Source organism: Apostichopus japonicus, chromosome 8 (genome assembly GCF_037975245.1).
Source record: "Apostichopus japonicus isolate 1M-3 chromosome 8, ASM3797524v1, whole genome shotgun sequence".
Taxonomy (NCBI): Eukaryota; Metazoa; Echinodermata; class Holothuroidea; order Aspidochirotida; family Stichopodidae; genus Apostichopus; species Apostichopus japonicus.
In genome coordinates, this window is record NC_092568.1 from 10,997,543 (window position 1) to 11,017,351 (window position 19,809).

General features: G+C 38.5%; 1 protein-coding gene across 3 annotated transcripts; it reads left to right on the forward strand.

Moving 5' to 3' along the window:
* The first annotated feature begins 786 nt into the window (after positions 1-786).
* Positions 787-19,733, forward strand: LOC139970729 (REST corepressor 1-like). Of its 3 annotated transcripts, XM_071976676.1 has the most exons (13): positions 788-1,452; positions 1,572-1,628; positions 3,462-3,545; positions 7,586-7,800; positions 8,892-9,013; positions 10,277-10,343; positions 10,731-10,852; positions 11,518-11,719; positions 12,732-12,864; positions 14,074-14,249; positions 15,432-15,565; positions 16,286-16,518; positions 17,217-19,733. In XM_071976676.1, the coding sequence occupies exons 1-12, from the start codon at positions 1,326-1,328 to the stop codon at positions 16,500-16,502; spliced, it is 1,656 nt and encodes a 551-aa protein (XP_071832777.1). In that variant the 5' UTR covers positions 788-1,325; the 3' UTR covers positions 16,503-16,518; positions 17,217-19,733. The 3 variants fall into 3 exon arrangements, with proteins under 3 accessions (XP_071832778.1, XP_071832777.1, XP_071832776.1); XM_071976677.1 differs by having other exon boundaries at positions 787-1,452; positions 15,435-15,565; positions 16,286-19,733; XM_071976675.1 differs by having other exon boundaries at positions 16,286-19,733.
* The last annotated feature ends 76 nt before the right edge of the window (positions 19,734-19,809 follow it).

A 19,809-nucleotide genomic window follows, 5' to 3' on the forward strand; every position in this document is an offset into this window, starting at 1 on the left:
GGGGTAGGGTGAGGCGCACACCCCCTCCGTAATCCTTGATCTGTCACTGGCTACCCTGTGTATATAATAGGGATCTTTCTCTTCCCGAGGTCTTGGCTATCTTCTACTCCCTCCTTTTCTCCTTTTTCTCTCTTTTTTCTTTTTCTTTTCCCTTCCTTCCTCTCCTCCTTTTCTTTTTTCCCCTCTTTTTCCCTTTTTTCTTCTCTTTTTTTTCTCTCCTCTTTTCCTTACCCGGGGGGCGCGCGCCCCCAACGCCCCCCCCCCCCCTGGATACGCACCTGGTAGATGTGCCGAAAGAAGGGCAAGTTGGGAGTAAGTGTTAAAACATGTATCAGGGGCCTTTGCATATGAAATCATTGGGACTGTGCACTGATTATTGTCAGTTTTTCATTGTCAACTTTTATTTACTCGATAGATTATTGTCATCTACAAGTCGTCACTCAAACTTCAGGTTCAGATCACAGTTCAACCGTGACGTCAACACAGGAGGTTAGTAAACGGGGCTTCCCACTACCACGTTTGCAATAATCAGTAATCCCGGTAACTCGGGAAGTAATTTAGGTGTACAAACGGGTGTGCGTTTCCAACAACTTGACACAAATTATCTACTATATTGTTCTAAATATTTCATATCATAGCAGAAATACTAACGGTAGAATAGAAGATTTGAATTTGATTGCAATAGTAAAAGAAATAGCATGATGATCCTGACTTCTCTTGAAAGACAATCCCTACTTACAACTAAATGTAGAGCTTGTATTCCCCGTTAAACTCTACGTTACATGAAGGCAATTCTTTCCTTTGTCAAGAATTATCTACGCTGTTCAAAATAGTTCGTAACAAAATTCAACCTCCGACTTCACTGTGTTATATATATGATACTGTTAGTCCCTGATTGTGTAAGAGGATATCGTTTTTAAGTCGTTTTTTCAATTTGTTAAGTTTTGTCCAAATCTCATCCCAGCGGAATAATATGGAATAGTGTAGCCAAGCAGGAAGGTCGTGCGCTGCTGCACTGGTGCCTACAGCACTGTACTTGCACTTTACTTGCATACCGTAGTGTTTACTACTGTTTCTGTACTCTACCACAACGCAGAGTACTGTGCAGTATACGTGTACTTGCAGTACTACGTTTCGAAGATCACACACATGCATTGATTTCGCACTGGAAGTCCACACAAGAGCACAAGGGGTTCGAACAAAAGCACAGTAACCAATGTCAAGGAGAATCGTTTCCTCATCTTGATTGAAATTCAGTCTTTAGAGAGGAAGATATTGCATCAATTTTATCACATTAAGGCAATAATCCCTAAATCTCATTGAAAATGGTCGTTGTTGATAAGAATAATGGCTCGGAGCAAAACCATCGCTCAAACGGCACTGCATCAGGAGCGAATAGTTCGAATGGTCGACCAAGTGAAGAAAGTGGAAGTAGCTCAGACGAAGAGAGTGGTAAGATCTCATTGTCTCATCCTCTTATGCGACTGTCAAAACATTGTATCAATATTTTAGTTCGTGTATGTTGCTTTTCCTGAAGAAATATTTATTGGAGTATTAAATTGCATTTTCAGAGCCTGGTATGCGTATTGGATCAGAGTATCAAGCTGAGATTCCAGAAGTTCAAATTGGTAGGTCGAATCATCATTTGCATTTTCAAAGTTTACATGATATTTACAATATTATTCGTAGAATGTACTACCTTGCTATTAGTTATGAAATTTTCTCATTTTATATGATTTTACGGTAGATACGGAGCTGATTTGAAGAGATGCTCTGATAAGACCGGCCTTGTTTGCATCCTAGGAGAATGTACAAATAGAAGATATCACGGGGGAGACATTTTCTTCCACATACGGTAGAGATGTAGCTTCACAATACTGTACTTTGGTTTATTGAACAAACTGCGTTTTTCTTACGCTGGTGCATGGGCACTAGAAGTTGAACATGAAAGTCGTGAAGCCATTATGCATCTGTAGGGATAACCCAAACAACACCGTTGGATTGGGAATCAGGAGAGGATGTTGGGAGAGTGGGGTGGGGGGGGGTGTCGGGGGGGGGGGGGTGGGGGAGGTGGCATTTTGTCTCTTATGTTGTTTATTAGTATTCAAGGCTCAACTTGTAGAAAATTTGTTAAATATTACCAAACAACAGGTAATAAATATTGATGATAATGATAACAGATGTGGGTATGCAAATGTATTTCAAGTATTGCATATTTCATCTTTTTGCATGTATGTACAGTAGAATCAAAAATTATTCCTCACGTCTATGAATTGATTGCTTGAGGTTTGTATTCTGAAATGAAAAAGTAAAAAAGCATTTGTGTTTCATTTTGGGAGGTTGGGAGAAGGGGGGGGGTTGGGATTTCCCACGCACTTTCACCACTCTGACCACTTAATTACTTGTTCAGTATATACTTCATATATTACCGCAGTATTGGCCTCATTACTATACTGAACTTCAAAGTTCAAATTTCAGTGATATAGATCTCTATCAAGATCAGAATTGAAGAGGCTTTACTGAATTACCTTTTTGTTAATGATTGGATGGCCAGGTCGGAAAATCAGGGGTTTGGATAATTGGGGTTCTGCTGTATATAACTTATATTTTCTTCAATACTAATTTTACATTAAACAATGGCAATGGATTAAAGGTTGTGGTCTTTCTGCTTCTTGGTTTATTAGTGCCTGTATGGACCCTTGATGCCTTTTGTTAAAACTGTTGCTATAATACTTACAGTTAACAACAATTTGTCATAAATTTAAGATGTTCTCTGAATGTGTACATTAAGTGGCCAGATGTCCCTTATAGTATATATGGCCATTATCTCTGACTGAAATGAATTTGCAGGTCAACAGTGGCCCCTACCCCTTTTTAAGAGGTACTGTATGGGGTATGTGTTGTCAATTATGCCGCCTTTGATAACCAAATTTATGTATTGATGTTTAAAGGCATTGAAGACTCGCCCCAAACCGTGAGCCGCGCTCGGAAAAAGTTAACTTTTCGTTGCTTGCAAGTGAAATTTTCTGATTGTCGCTACAAAATGCAGACAGTAATGAAACGTGATACCTTGTTATCTTTAGCTGGACCTGAGATGTCCATCGCTATATCGTTTGTACACTGTGCTGTGGGTATTGACCGCAGCTCTGTGTACTGACTGTACACTAGTGTCTAATTACCAACGGTAGCAAGCTGTGTGCGTTTTTTCTGGGATCCATGGTGGTGTCTAACACTTCTGTTACACCTTATTCGAAACTAGGTCAGATTACCGGCATTAGACGTTTCTTTTTGCGCGAGTCTTCACACCCTTTCAATGGGAAGTTTATTACATTACTTTTGACACAGTATGATCACACTGAAAATTTTACAAATGTAGTATATACTAGTTACAGTATATGTAGCATTTATTTGTTTGTATAAATTTAATAATACATTAATGCATATCTTGGTCTGTCTCTTAGATGTACCCCTGTTGAAGAGAGGTGACAATCGTCCAGAAGCACTTCTGGTCTGGTCTCCCTCTGCTCATATTCTTGACGCCAAATGTAAGTATAAATAATTGAATTTTGATGCTGGTGTGTAATTTGTTTAGATGTTAATTTACAGTTGGGCACAGATAAATGTATCTAGCAGTCTTTTGCATTCTGCACATCTTACAACAGATTTAAAAACAGTTTACAAAAAAAAAAAAAAATCCCAATAAATCTTTTATTTGTTTAAATGGAAAAGAAACACCCACTTTTAGCTTATACCTGCTAAAGCTAATCGTGTACAGATTGCTAGTACTGTAGGGCTAACCCAGCATCATATATAAGAAATTGAGACGGAAGTTGGAAATTTATATCACTTAATAAGTACTGTCAAATTAATGATCTTGTAATTGTACAGTAGACCGTACCTCTTTTGGATGAACAATTGTTCCATGGGAACAATTTGTGGCAAGGGCGTAGGAACCGGGGGGGCTGGGGGGCGCCAGCCCCCCCAGTGAAAAATGTGGAGGGGCGGAAGTATCATTCCGCCCCCCGCTTCGCAAGTCAGAAAACCCCTTTTTCATTTCCAAATGAGAAAAAAAATCTCATTTGGAGCACCAAATTGCATCTAAGGCCAGGTGAAAATACAAAATTAAGTTTACAAAATGGAGTGGGTGTTGAAGTGTGCTATATTGCACCAAGTTGCATCTGAGGCCACCTGGAAATGCAAAAAATTTCAAAGGGGAGGGGGACACCCCTCCTCTTAGACCCCTCCCCCAGGCCGTCCATCAGTCTTCAGCCCCCCCCACTCAAAAGTACCTTCCTACGCCACTGATTTGTGGAAAATGTTTAATACATTTCCTTGTCATGTGCGCATGTTCCTACATACCAAAGCCGACCCTGTGGAAATGGGCAGCAGGTTATATTCAAATACTGAGCTTGTGTACTGTAGCAATAGGAGAGCTGCACACTTGTGCATAATGTAATCGTCCAATTTATGCACGATGCTTGGTGAACATCTACAACAAGGCTGAAATCATCAAATCAAAAATGGAAGGACTTTTGCCGGCGACTTGATGTAGTTTGTGATTTAATTACAGTAACTTGACCAGATGCTTCCATGGGCGCTGTTTCTGGTACCGACTTATTATGTTTAAATCTGGAATTCATGTACACAAATTAACACATGAATATATGTATGTATATACAGCACCTTCATGATACAACTCACTGTTCAAACTGGGTGCAACTTGATTTCAGCTACGTAAATATGACTGGAATATCACTGAAATTTGTAAAAGAGCCCGAATGATTTAAATTTTAGCAGCGCGAACCAAATAGTTACGGCTTAGCGGTGATTGCTTTCAACTACTCTAGCTACAAACATACATTTCAGTCACATGGCTCACAGATAAAGGCATCCCAGATCATTGAATAATCTCATGTAGCCTGTAATTCATGCAACGCATCCTGTTGCACTAATAATAAGGCTTCCAGTTACCTTCAAAGTTTTGGCATTGGCTTTTTAGAATCTCGGAAAAAACACTTGGTTTAGGATGAGGTGTGCTATAGTTATCTTTGGCATTTCATACAGCAATCTAGGACCACCAAAACACGGAGAGACCCTCAAATTGCCTTCCTGTAAAAGTACAGTTGGTTCTAACCTTTGATGTCAACATGAGAAGGGAAGCATGGGGAGGGGGTGTGGGGAAGGTGTGGAGGTCGACATCAATATGTCCTGGATTTCCCGAAAAAATTTGTCACCTGAGCTTATAGTAGTTTGTATACTACCTTAAATGGTTGCATTTTTTACCTTTGCCCCTTTTCTTCCCAGCCTAATTCAAAACATTACATGTGCATTACACAGTGCTACTGAACACACGTACAGTACATGGTCTTTATTCAATCACTGGGACCTACATGTGATACATTCAATGAGAATCAGAAATAGCTAGGTGCTGTGGAATATATGTGATATGTCTGTTCAATTAGCTAAGTTGTTAGTGCTATGCAAACTCAGCCTAACAATTTTTAACACAATTTATGTGGATATTGTTAATATGTATACATATACATGTAATGCAGTTGATCAATTTATACTGTTTGTTTTAATTGCTCTATCAATAATATTTCAGTATTTCATGATTAAATAGCTTATATAGATGGTGATAAATGTTATAAAATGTTGACAATGTATGCAAGTTACCAAAGTGCTAAGTATATTGTTGCTACATACCAAGTCAAGGTGTACATACAAGTCCACATTGTGCATCCTAGTGCAGCTAATATTTAGGTTCTTAAGAACAGTCATATTACATACAGACAAACATGTATGCTGCAAAATACTATGAAGAAGCTCAGATTTGGTATGTACAAAGGTAGTTTTAAAATCTTGTGCCAAGTTTTCACCTTGATGGCCTACAGTATGTCCATATTATAAATAGGAAATGCTGACTCATCACAGCTGAGGTAAATTTTTGTAGAAAATGTCCTTGCTGTTCCTTGAACTGTGTCCTACTGTACTTCAGTGTATTACAGTTTTAATATCAAATGCTAAGTTTGAACCTTGATAGGAAGGAGGCCTACTGTATCTGTCCAGAAAGTGTTATAAATAGGAAATGTTGATTCATCAGGGCTGTACTATTTAAGTATTTATTAAAACATAACCCTGAAAAAAAAAAAAATAGCCTTGAAATTTTGTATAGGGCCTATGGTAGGCAAGGTTGGTGACATTACAATTTATGCTCAAGGTCATGTGAAGTTAGGATTTATGTAGCTTTTGTACTCTGATCCTTGATATTCCTGGCTATTCCGTCTGTGTCTTATTGTACTTTGATACATGTACATTATAATATGTGATAATGTACATGTATGTACTCGTATGGCAACCTGAAGTATGCACATATACTGTTGAATATTCATGAATGACTGTACAGCATGTACTCTAAATGTATATATGCCTGAGGTCATTAGGTGTTCCCAATAACGTGCCAGAGTTCCACTGTGCATACACAGGGTAAAGATGAACTCACAGTTTGTAAGTAAACTTGCCAAATTTTGGAAATTTTGTTTTAAAAGTGCAATTTCAGCGACCTGATATGTTTTCATTTCGATATTAATCACATAGTGCTAAATAAAAAATAGTGATAAAATGCTACACAAAGGGCTCCACTTCAACAAATGTACACTCACACACAAGAAAAGGCGTACATCTTTACTAGCTACACAAAAGGGCTCCACTGCAACAAATAAACAAATCGCTATGTACACTCACACACAAGAAAAGGCTATGTATATTTACTAGCTACACAAAAGGTACAAACTTTTCAACTTTACTTAATTATCTGCACTATGAAAGTTCACTACAGTACAGTAAAGCTAATATTCCTTTATTATCAAAGAAAAGAAAAGAAAATTCGTTCAAAATCATAACTTGAGAAAGTTGTTTTAGTTCTTAATTTTTACTGACTTGATGGTCAGCATTATTTAATCTAACTGTAGTGTAAAAACACACAACATTAGTGTATTTTACTGCATGGTATTTTAGAGAGCTCTCTCTTTAGGAAACTAGACTCACTCACTTTGGGTGGTCGTAACAACATGAAATTGTCAGTGCTTTTAACACATTGAACTTTGGATAAAGCACTGGGTAACATTTTACTTGCAAAATTTATTTTATGGGCTGCTACACTTACATTCTACTTTGATTTGTTGTCATAAATACAGTAAGTAGTCTCGTACTAAGTACTGTTATTGTAACATGATTCCTGAAGCTGAATCAATCCCGGGGCTGCTGCTTTCAGTTTTATTGACAGGACATGACCATGGTGAAGGGAAAACAAATATTAATGGAAGGAGGGAGAAAAGCAGGATGGGTATCTAAAGGAGACAACTTGACCCTTGCAAGTTATTCTATTGCTTGTTCAAAATAGAAGTTTACTTTACAAGCTTATTTCATCATTGAATCAATGACTTTATTTTACCCTATATTTTTTATATACACACTGTATATCCAACTTAAAGCAAATCTTTCAGTCAAAGGATTTGTTGTTTCAGGTAACTGTGCATTATGACTTAAATCACAAAATTTGGACGTTTCACTCTGTGTCTTGCAGTGGACGAGTACATTTCTCTCGCCAAAGACAAGTACGGCTACAGTGCCGAACAGGCCCTCGGCATGCTGTTTTGGCACAAACACAACGTCGAGAAATCGTTGGCGGACCTGCCAAACTTCACGCCATTCCCCGACGAGTGGACCGTGGAAGACCGAGTCCTGTTTGAGCAAGCGTTTAGTTTTCATGGGAAGAGCTTCCATCGTATCCGTCAAATGGTGAGCAGCTGCTGTACACATGTTCTATTAGTATCGTAGCCGGTGTTTGTTGTAACGTGTTGTGCCTCTAAGTGACTGATCCAGTAGAAGTTTGTGAAGGTTTCATCGAGAATGGAGATAAATACAGTACTACAGCAACTCATACAGTATTCTGACTTACATATCAGAGCCCATAATTCTTGCACAAAAGAGAAAGCAAGATATTTAAAACCTTAAAAAGTTTTTATTTAAAAAAAACAACTGGGTGGTAAAAATATCAGAAGACCTTGTGCAGCTTTGAATCCATAAGTCATACCCCCTTTCCCTAAAATGTTGTGTTTGATTGGCAGAGCAATTTGCCAACATTGGACATGCAGTATTTAAGTATTTAAGAATATCCTCACCAGCTGCTCTGTTGTGACCTACAGATCTTACTTTACACCTCACTTCCCTGTCTCCCCACACAACTGCATTCTTGTTCTACCGACTGGGTTAGCCCATTGGTACCTGTTTAGCTACATTAGAAATTAGATACCCTTCACAAGAAGATTTGACACAGTTCATTTCACAGAGACCTTTCTGGTATATACTAGACAATTTGTAGACATCGCATAATCAGACCTTCAAACGAAATACTACAGTCCCACTAACCAATGTGTATTTAGAGAAATTTCTTTTCCAAAGCAAATGTACTACCAGTCTACATAGATGCACAGTGCCTCTCATGCCCTTATTGAAGAGAGTTACAATGATATCCTATCATCTTAATTTTCTTTTCCTCTTATATTAGTTATTTCTTCTGTTATTTCTTCCTGTTTATGACTCCTCTTTATAAATTCTATATTTATACTGGAATGAATAAATAAATAAATAAACTAATAAATAAAATTTTCACATGCCTTATGACAGTATGTTTTCTTCAGAGTCCTTAGACTGTTGGCCATATTAATAAGTGATAGCCAGTACAACTTGTATATCCATGAAAAACCAATCCCCAAATCCAGCTAACAATGTTGTGCGGATAATTAACTGCACAACGTACAGTACCCGAGTACCAGCATCAACCTTATTGGTTTTCATTTTACTCTCATGTTTTGATTATATCATTGCAGTTGCCGGATAAATCCATCAGCAGTCTTGTGAAATATTACTACCAATGGAAGAAAAACAGAACGAGGACCAGTCTGATGGACAGACAGGCTAAGAAACTAGCATCTGGAGGCAAGGAGGAAGGGTAAGGCCAAAACTTGAAAGTCTGTCTGTATTTCATCCTCTTTAGCATATAGGCACAGTGCTGTTCCAAACGTATAGATTTATAATGCAAAGTTGTGTGTAGCACGTTTTACGCACAGAAGAGTACCTATTTTCGTTATTTTGTCAAATGAGTAAAATTCATAAACTGAAAAATTGTCATTCAAGATGTGAACATTACAAACTATTCCCTGGAAAATAATTGCAGACTCTCTTACAAACATTGAGTTATGAGGAAGCTGTTAAACTTTTTTTCCATCTTTACTTACAACATTTTTCTCTTCGAACTCTTTTTTTTTTGCATCAGCGTATATGGTATATATCACTAACGCTGGTCATTGCACCTCCACCAGTGGTTCCACCATTGGATGGGGAGGAAAGGGGGGGTGTGGCAGGTGGGGGGTAACATGTCACTCATGGCATGAGCCCAGTCTGTAATTATTTAATACTCTCCAAATGACCATGTTCTGAAAATATACTTTATTTAATGCTGCTTTGCATTGTAGAGGCATCTAGCTTACTTAGATTTGGTATTTCTGGTTTGTACATTGTAGTTTGGTTCTGTTCTTTCCATGGCTTGGAAACAACTTCTTTAGCCATGGCTAAGTGACAGTGATAGTAAATGGGGATGTCTTCATATCCCTTTATTATTTGAGAAAGTTATTCACACTCTCATTGGTTGGAGATGTTAACTTGGGATCCCAGGAGCATCAATTTTGTTCCTTTTGTTTTCTTTGACAAAAGTTTGTAATTTGACTTATTCCATTAAGGGACAACTCTAATTTGTTGTTAAATTAGCATGTATGCTGGTAGATTTTTGTTTTTTTCCCCTAAACTATGAGGAAGCTATGACGACATGGTTGAATGAGAATCAATACTGGCTAGTCTTCATAAGGTTTGTTTTACCAGTAATTTTGGTGAATCCATGGATTTGAAGAAAAAAGTGTCTTTGTACAGAGTGAATTGCAACCAACTGCATTCTGTACAACCTTGCCTCTCTGCCTCTCGATGAGAATATGTTAAATGTAACGTGGCTTTATTGATTTTTTTTTTTTTTTCACAATTTTTTGTTATTCCTTTATCGTTTTGTAATACCTTATGTCTCTGCCTCTCGATGAGAATATGTTATGTTAAATGGCTTTATTTAATTTTTTTTCCTTTTTTTTTTTTTGTTACAATTTTTTGTGATACCTTTATCGTTTTTGTACCTTCTAATTCACGTGTTGGTTGTACTCTTACCTTATAGTGAGACGGAGCAGGCGATGGATACAACTGAAAACCCTCCAAAGGAAGGAGAAGCAGCCGTCGAGAAGGTTCGTCGTCCAGTCTCTTTTTTCTCTCACATGCACTTTTCAAAAAGGAACCAAAATCACAAACTTTATCTTTACAAGTAATGAATCAGAGCTTATCAGAGGTTTTGAAGTCCTTAGGGAGGAATGGTTTCTATTTTTGGGTCGGGGGGGGGGGGGAGGAAGGGCGTTGGTAAAGGCTAAACTAGTTCTTTAAAGTGGTAAGAATAAATTCAAATTATGTGTAGAAAAGGTCATCTACCATTGGAAAGTGTAAGTTGCAATACAATATGCTGATGTGTCCTCTTAGCACCTTGCAGCTGGTGCCTAACAGTCAGACTATTATATAATAATAATATTATTAAAGTGTTGAGGTAATATAAGCATATCATATTTTGCTTCTTCTCCCAGTCTGCGGTGGCGGCCAGTGATCCAGCCTCCAAGGGTGCGTGCAACAACTGCGCTGCATCTGTCAGCCAGCTTCACACGACTCCCAAAGGTTCACTCTGCAATCCGTGCTACAGCTATTGGAGGTAAGGTTTTAATTCAAATGAGCAGTATGTTTGACATTGGAGTGTGGGTTATAATGTTGTAAAGCTGAAAGTTTATTAGGTCGAGATAGTTACTTAAGGCTAGGCAAACATGGTTAAAATTCAGATATTTATAATTTTGTGAATATGTGTGCAGTGTATCATTGTAAGACTTTTATATAGTTAGGGTTTGTAGTTTGGATTAGTCAGATGTTTACTCCCGATAAAAGTGAGGAATGCTCCAACTTAAGCATCATTTCTGTAAAGTTCAGTCGCAGTTCCGGAATCATAATCACCAACCGAATATTTCACATCGATTCCAGGATTTCCCCTCAACGGGTTCATAGTTTCATTTCAGTTCGTGTAAGGAAATTTTTGGGACGTCCCTGTGCTCAGCATTATAAGTTCAAAGGGTCACTGACTCAATGAAAGCAAATAGGCCAGCAAATGTTTTTGTATTTCTTCAGATGAAAACAGAGTTGAGGATAGGGAGTTTATGAAGGAGAGAAATCAGAGTGTGGGGCATAATGTTAAATATTTAACTCCAATGACACAGGGTTAAGGTAGAACCTCTTTTGGCCTAGGGAAGTAAACATTTAATGTAATGTTGTAATGTAATGTTGGGAAACATGTTTTGTTTGTCATGTCTGCGCGTGCTTCATCTGCAGGCGTACCGGTGTGATGAGACAGCACGTAGGACCGGTCAAGAACGAGAGCCAGAGCAACCGCCATCACCCGGGAGGAAAGATGCCCAAGAAACCGCCAAAGGGGATGTACATCGATAAAGAGGACCTACTGACCGTCAGTAACAACCAGGGGGACGCAGTATTCAAAGCACTGGACAACGACATCGTCAACGCCAAGAGACAGGTGAGAACGATAATGACCGGTACGAGGGTATACGTGAAGCCTAGCATGCCGGTACAAGGATGTACGTGAAGCCTAGCCACAACTCTCACACTGAGGGTTCAGAAAAGACGTGAAGTGGCGTCCTCTGTTTTGACCAGTGATTTTCATATAGCCACTCTAGGTATATGTGACTCCATGTACCTATACAGCAAGCAATGAAGCCAGATCACATGACCTCAAGCTTGCAGCTATTTAGTTCAATGATGCGTTGGCCGATTGTACGAATGAACACTTTAATCATCAGAGCTGGGGAAGGGATAGGGAAGAGTGGCTGAATAATGATTCCAGAGTGTCCCAAATGTCAGTGTCTCAATTTAGTTGGCGATTATCAGTTATTCAGAGTTTTTTTTCTTTTTTTTCTAAAAGAGAAAAATAGTTACAGGTTTAGCTTCACTTTCATTCATGTATGTAGCACCAGGTCACATGTACCAACTCCATTGCATGCATATGCATATGAATATATATTATATCTATATATATCTATAAATGTAGATATATATGTATGTATATATATATGGACGAAATGGATTTCCTTTACTGTATCTTACACATGCTCTGTGATATGAATGTGTGTATGACTCACAAACTAATAGCAACTTACCAAATTTCCTTAGAAGCTGCTTCTGTAAACTTGGGCTTGTGTGATTAATAGCTTCCTGCTGTAATAATGTAAATGAACTAAAGGAATTAGTAACTCTAACTGCAGATATAAACCAGTATCCAGGGTTTAATTCCAATTTTGCAATGGCATTGCCATTGCCATTTTGTTTTCAGGAATGTACTATATGTTGGAGAAAAGTAGTCAACCAACATTGAGGTATTATTAGATGATAAGTTAGAAAGTTAGCACACTCTTGCTAACTTGCTGAACTTATACAGAATATTTCACAACGTTCACAACGTTTGTGGTTTTCAGTTTGATAGCAGGAAGTGAGTCCTGCTTAACATGGAGTTGATTCCATTGTTTCAATAGATACAATATAACAAACAGTGGCTAGCATACCAGCAAGATAAGGTTACCAGCATTGAGGCCATGCAACCACCAGAACTGAACCAGAAGAATAGCTCACGCTGGACGAACGAAGAACAGCTCATTGCCGTGCAAGGTATCTATCAAATAGATGGCTCCCTGTGAAAACAGGAATCCACAAAGACCACACTGGGGATGGTGGTTGATAGTATTTGTTGATTGTGAGTAAATTATTGAAAGAGGTTGTTGGAGGAGATGAAAATAACGAGATACATACACTTGGGAAGACAGAAATTTGGGGTTAAGGGTTGCCAACAATTTATTACACTGGAGTAGTTAGTGCAAATGTTTTGTTCACTTGGAAGTACCTTCTCTAGAACCAACTGGGTACAACCAGGTAGATGAAAGTGTCTGGAGGTAGTTACCAGACCTGTAGCTAGTCCATACTGGTACTTGTATGCGGACGTAGTTGCCCGTACTCACGTTCGCCCCCACATACAGCTGTACTCGTTCACGTACTAACAAGTTTGGAAACTCTGCACTGATCCTAGTTCATGACTATGTACAGTAACATAGGCATAAAACCTTGTAATCATGTTGGTACTCACATACCAAGTGGAATGGCCCTTTTACTGGTACTTACATACCAAGTGGAATCGTCCTGGTACTTATGCTGTTGTACTCGTCGTACTGCAAGTCTGCTGCCGCCCACAGTCAACTTTCATTAAGCGTCACAACCAGGATATTAATCTCTCATTAGTTACATGTTTACATAAGTCATTTGTTTACTAGAGGTCAGTGGCCATGATATACACATACTAAAGGATTTGCATATTTACAAAATGATGAAGCGAGCTCTTGAACAGCTAACTACAGTGTACTGCAGTTGTTTGTGAAACTGGTCAAGATAGAGTGACGTAAAGGAGATTAGTATGCCACAACAGTATCATGGACCTCTTTTTACTTTTTTTAGTATCGTTGTCTGATCCAGGTGAGTCAATTGTAGGTTTTGCTTAGAGAGAGCACGACTCAACGCATGGATCTTGGACCGCGGATTGGAATGCCAATGGAAACATATATCACATACACAATATATCACATACACAAGCGAAATGTGGTATAAATGAAGGCAGATCAAAATATTTATGACAAAAAAAGGAACGTAAACTTTCAACAAAAACAGCAATAACACTGTTATAGCAAAGTATGCAAAAACTGTACCCAAATCTAAAGAGAAGGCTGCTGTCAAAGGACGAAAGTCTTGATTACAGTTGTTCCAGTGTTCCTTACGTAAGTTGTCTCGTCAAGTTTATCACACACCCTATCAATGTTTTATCTTCTGCAGCCATCCGCAAATACGGCCGCAATCACCAGGCGATCGCGGACGTCGTCGGAAACAAGACGGTCCTGCAGTGCCGTAGTTTCATGATGAACTTTAGACGGCGCTTTAACCTGGACAAGGTGTTGGAGGAGTACGAGGCAGAGCAGGTCAGCCTTTACAAGGAGAAGGCTAAAACAGAGGTAAGCAGCAGCAGTAGGCTTAGGATAGCTCTAGTGTCTTGGAGGCGTAAGAGGCAGAGCAGGTCAGCCTTTACAAGAAGGTTAAAACAGAGCTAAGCAGTAGCAGTAGGCTTAGGATAGCTCTAGTGTCTTGTTTCTTGTCTGACAAGACACTCTCTTGATTTCTCTATACCACACTGCCATGTCTGTGTAACTGTAATGCCATGTATACGTTCGTGCTAAACATTTTCACTTTTGTCCGAAACAAGATGCCATCAGTGTGAAGGCAGCCTCATTTTGGTTCGTTGGCATCTGAAAGGTTAAAGTTTGTTCATTCACATACCGCTTTGTGTTTGTTGGGCGGATAAACTCACACTTCATCAATCTTAGTGTTTGGCCTAAACTGTTAGAAAGTTGTCCTTAGCCCTTACTTATAGGCTTTATAGCAATTCTCTTTGTCGCGATATTTACAAGGAGAAGGCTAAAACAGAGGTAAGCAGCAGCAGTAGGCTTAGGATAGCTCTAGTGTCTTGTTTCTTGGAGGAGTAAGAGGCAGAGCAGGTCAGCCGTCACAAGGAGAAGGTTAAAACAGAGCTAAGCAGTAGCGGTAGGCTTAGGATAGCTCTAGTGTCTTGTTTCTTGTCTGACAAGACACTCTCTTGATTTCTCTATACCACACTGCCATGTCTGTGTAACTGTAATGCCATGTATACGTTCGTGCTAAACATTTTCACTTTTGTCCGAAACAAGATGCCATCAGTGTGAAGGCAGCCTCATTTTGGTTCGTTGGCATCTGAAAGGTTAAAGTTTGTTCATTCACATACCGCTTTGTGTTTGTTGGGCGGATAAACTCACACTTCATCAATCTTAGTGTTTGGCCTAAACTGTTAGAAAGTTGTCCTTAGCCCTTACTTATAGGCTTTATAGCAATTCTCTTTGTCGCGATATTTCCAAGTAATTCCTTTGTAGCAGCAAGTACTACACGTCACTGAATGGGTGCATATTTAAGTCTCGCTACTTACAACGGTCTTTCGGCTTCATACAGTTTCAATATTGTGCAAAACCTACGAAACTACAAAGTATACAGCCGTGATAGAGATCAAGATACTATCTGTGAGCTAACAAGTCAGTAGTTAGTTGATTTCAGAGAGTTGCATAATGTAGTGATTCATCTAACCAGAGACTATATGTTTTTTCCTTCAGCAGGATGTCGGAGGTACCCCACCATTGACCAGCCATTCCCATGCCTCGCTGGCATCAGGTGCCACCCCACCACCCTTGAAACCAAGCAACCCAGTACCATCTCAGAAACCATCCATCATTCCACCACAGTCTAGGTGAGAGAGTTGCTACCTTCACAAAGCCCAGGTTACCCCAGGGGTCCCTTTTGTAAGGTACCCTTAATTCAGGGGCAGGGGGTGGATAGTGTGTGTGATATTAATCTTGCCGGCCACAGTGATATTTTGCACTCAATCTACGAGCCGGAACACTGAAGGATAGTCTAACTTCATGCTTGAATATATTATTTAGACTATATGGGAAATAAATGGTGTAACACACTTGTTATCCATCTGTTGATGATCTTACTACAAGTCGTGCCTTCATCTAGTGAGATTCGTTGTTTTGGTGAAGATGCATAGTCGGTGGAAAAACATCGCGGTGACTATTATAAAGTTTCTGCGGGACGCATTAATAGGGTTCTGAAGACCTGCTTACAGGCTGCTGCACTTTTGGTTATTTTGGCATAGTTTGGCTCTGCCCACCTTTTGCCCTCGTACTAGATTGGTGGATCGGAGGGAAACGGGAAATTTGTCACTGTGCAATGTTTTAAATATGTCCTGCTTTGTTTATTTGTTCTTGCCCTTTTGTAACTTTTTTAGTATACTTGTATTTGTATAATACTGTTTTTATGTGAGCATTCAGTAACCCTTTGTGGGGTTTAATAAAGTTTATCTTATCTTATCTTAAATGCTCTGACAGATTGACAATTCTGTTTTAGACGTATGGAAATTCAATCGTTCCATGCACATGACAAAGTATTTCGTTTTTAATTTAAGGCTCATGCAACCGAAAGTGAGCATGCAGAAACAACCCCCTCCACTGATCCGACCGGGAGGTACGACTGCCTTGACAATACCACAGCCACCGGGTGTGGCAGGTCCCCTGTCCCGTCCACCGGTGGTGACAGTACCGCTCACCGTTCCAGTCGTCCCATCGCCCATGGTGGTGACCACCTCTACCGATAAACAGCCACTGTCCGCATCCAACTCCTGAGGATAAAACACCGGAGGTGGGTTTCGTTACTTTGGTATTGGAGACAAGAAAAACTACTAGGGTTTCGTTACTTTGGTATTGGAGACAAGAAAAACTACTAACATTGACATGGCTGTACCGCATTTGAAGAATTACCTTCTCTATGAATTTGAAAGAGAATTTAAAAAATGTGAATGTTAAAGGATAGAAAGGCAAAGAGGTGATCATTGTTGATATTGTCTATAAACTCTCTTTGTGATTGAAGTGTGTAGGATTCAAGCATGCAAAATCCTTCTTTTCTTCTTTAAAAAAATCTGATAAACACTTGCAAAGTTTATCAGCTCAACTAGTCAAGGTTACACTTCAAGTGATGAAGATAACGGCGAAAAGAGTTTGCACGTTGGTAATTTTATTGTATATTTGTTGTCGCTAGATTGACAGAGAGCAAAATGTTTTAGTGTGCCTTAGTTCAATCAATTTTGAGTAATCCTCGATAGCTGTGATACATAATTGTCTGAAATTAGCGAGCCGGACAGCCTCCTCTTCGGATCACATGGCTGTCAGGTGGCGTCAGGCATTTGTTAGAGAGTGGACATCGAATGGATCTTTCGTTCCGAGTAGTTCTGTATTTGTAGAGCAGGACTGCAAACACTATTATGTTGCACACTTCCTTATGCTTCCCTTGCATGCACTATCATTTAGTACACTACATTCTATCTTTTCATACACCATCAGGATGCAATGCTTCTGAGCTGATAAAGAGACTTACCGGCTGTGATCGTAAAAGGTTTCTTTTTATAGCCCATCAAAATATCCTTCCAGCTGCTTGATATTATGACCAGGAAATTCATTTTCAATAGGGTCAATGATGGAAATATTGGAGAGAAAAATCATGGAAATTCACTCCAAAAGAAAGATGTGTAATTGATTTTAAATTTAAGCTATTGTTTTACAAATGCCCAATAGTGTGATCCAAAATATGAAAAGAGAAAAAAGGGAGTAAATTCTGTTGGGTTAAAAATAATCACCAATATTATATCTGGTAAGGAGAACACCATCGAAGTACATTTTGGCGATGCCCTCTTTACAAGAGCAAATATTGGTGATGTTTTTCCTACTTTTTTCTTCTTGGAAATTGTACGTTTTGAAGAACAGGTTGGTGGAAATGTATTTCGTTGAGAAAGCAAACTTATCAAGATATATTTGATTAAAAAAAGCAACCCAGCTTTACCAGCATTTATTTCTCAAAGACACCAACCACTGCGCAACTAATGAGGTACTAATGGGCTTTCCTAATTGCAAAAGAAATATAAGTAAGTAACGTTTTCTGTTTTAGTTTCATTCTGTCCGCGGAGTTTGTGATAATGCAGAGGAGTAGAAGTTGCACATTTGGTTTTTAGTTGTCTGTAGAACAAGGTGAAAAATGGAGTGATCATAAATGTGTATAACTACAAGGGTAATGTTTAGCATTCTGGGAATGCTTATTATCTAAAGACGAGCGGAATCCGGTAGTTAGGGATCGAAAAGATTTTGAAGGGTTTAATTGAATGAATCCACTATTTTACATTTTGCAATGTCAATCTTGTCTGTGGGTTTCACTGACTAGTATGAAAGTGGATTCTGTCATTGTTATGGTTTGACTGGAACAAGAACAGAAAGTGAATCCAATTTCATTGCTCTTGGGTGTCACCTGTTTCAATCACTCATAAAGGTAGACTTGTTTGGGAAGTTTTCTATTACACATATAATATGCAAGAAAATGATGGTGAATTAAGCCCAAAACTGTTGACATTTGCTGATGGTCTCAGTTGCTAGAAGGGCTTGCAATGCTTTTCGTCTAGATGCCAATCGCCGAAGAAATGATTGCTACGGTTTGGTAGTTGCTGAGTGTATGTTTGTAAGGGTTTCCAAAATGCATCATTTCTGCACCAACAAATCAAACTTTAATTGTAATGAAAGTGAATCTTTTATCATCTGGCCAGCATTTCAAGAACTTTAACAGCCAAATACAGCTTGAAATCTCAGGAGAAAGCCGTCCTGGCCATCTCTGAAAAAAATCTGCTGCTCTGTTGTACATAGGGAAACAAGTCACAATTGTGGATGCCAAATGGAAACTTGTGAACTAAAGTAATTTCTTTTTTCAAGATGATAGTGGAATTTGACCCAATTTTATTTGTTTTTCCTTTGATTTTTCCTTTTTGTACAAAGATAATACGTTTTTCGTTTACTCGAAAATCGATGACGTGTTTTGGTTTGGGGATTAACTGTATCATATATATCACCTAAATTTGTATTAAAGATAATGTAAATATTATTCAAAACAAAACTTTTGTGACATATTTCTGTGACATTCATATTGCACCGGTATTAACATATGTAAGGTTTGAAACTCTAGCTGCAATACCTCTCATATGGAATATTTCATTCTTTGTAAAAATTTTATCATTACATCGTTTAGCAGATTGTGACCTTGACCCTTATCGAATAGAAAAAAAAAGTTTCAAAAATGCGGAATAAAGCAAATCGATTTCTTTTGAAGTAAAAGTAAATTTCTTTGAATTTACATACCTCAAAGAATTGATTTGAAGAATTCAGTGAATTTTCATGAATAATTTTCCCCATGCTATTTGGACGAATGCTACGATTTTGTAAATTGATTACTTTGATTTCGTTCTTTATGATTTTGTTTCTTATTAAACAAAGGATTATTACCTTAGATGCTTCTGTTAAAGGTACCAATTTAACTAGAGGTAACACTCTGACCCTTTGAATAAGCTCTGAAAATGGATTGGTCAAGTTCAAGATCTTGGGGGGCACATTAGTACCAAAGTATACAGTATACCAGTGGTACAAACCTTGGGCATATGTATTGTTAGTACTGCATGGTAACCAACTGCTTCGATGATAGCCCCACCTTTTATGGAATTGACCAAATCTCCACATTGATTAAAATGTGCTCCTTTTCTTTGTGTTTTTATTTGTCATATAATTTGAATATTTTCAAACCGTAATTTCTTTTTGGGGTAATTTTTGTTTGTAACACAAATTTGGGAGGATATAAACTGTTTATGATTATGCTTGATTACTAGTATACTTGTTCTTGGGTCATAACGTTGATTGTAGTTTGGCTCTGTTGACAATGCGATGCAATTTAAACCATTTTCCCCCCCTTGTTGTCAACTTGTAAATTATTACTCAAAATGAAGAACTGACAGTTACTTGGCAATAAAACTAACCAGATATAGAAAGAAATATTTATGGTTCTCGATTTCTTTTCATGTTGAGCCGCTCTATAAAGCTGCCTTGTTGTTTATTTGGATGAAAATCT

Excerpts from the sequence above, each read along its gene's own strand:
- LOC139970729 (XM_071976675.1), top strand. The coding sequence starts at position 1,326 with ATGGTCGTTGTTGATAAGAATAATGGCTCGGAGCAAAACCATCGCTCA. Across the intron at positions 9,014-10,276 it reads TCTGGAGGCAAGGAGGAAGG|TGAGACGGAGCAGGCGATGG; the intron begins GTAAGGCCAAAA and ends CTTACCTTATAG. Across the intron at positions 11,720-12,731 it reads TCGTCAACGCCAAGAGACAG|ATACAATATAACAAACAGTG; the intron begins GTGAGAACGATA and ends TTGTTTCAATAG.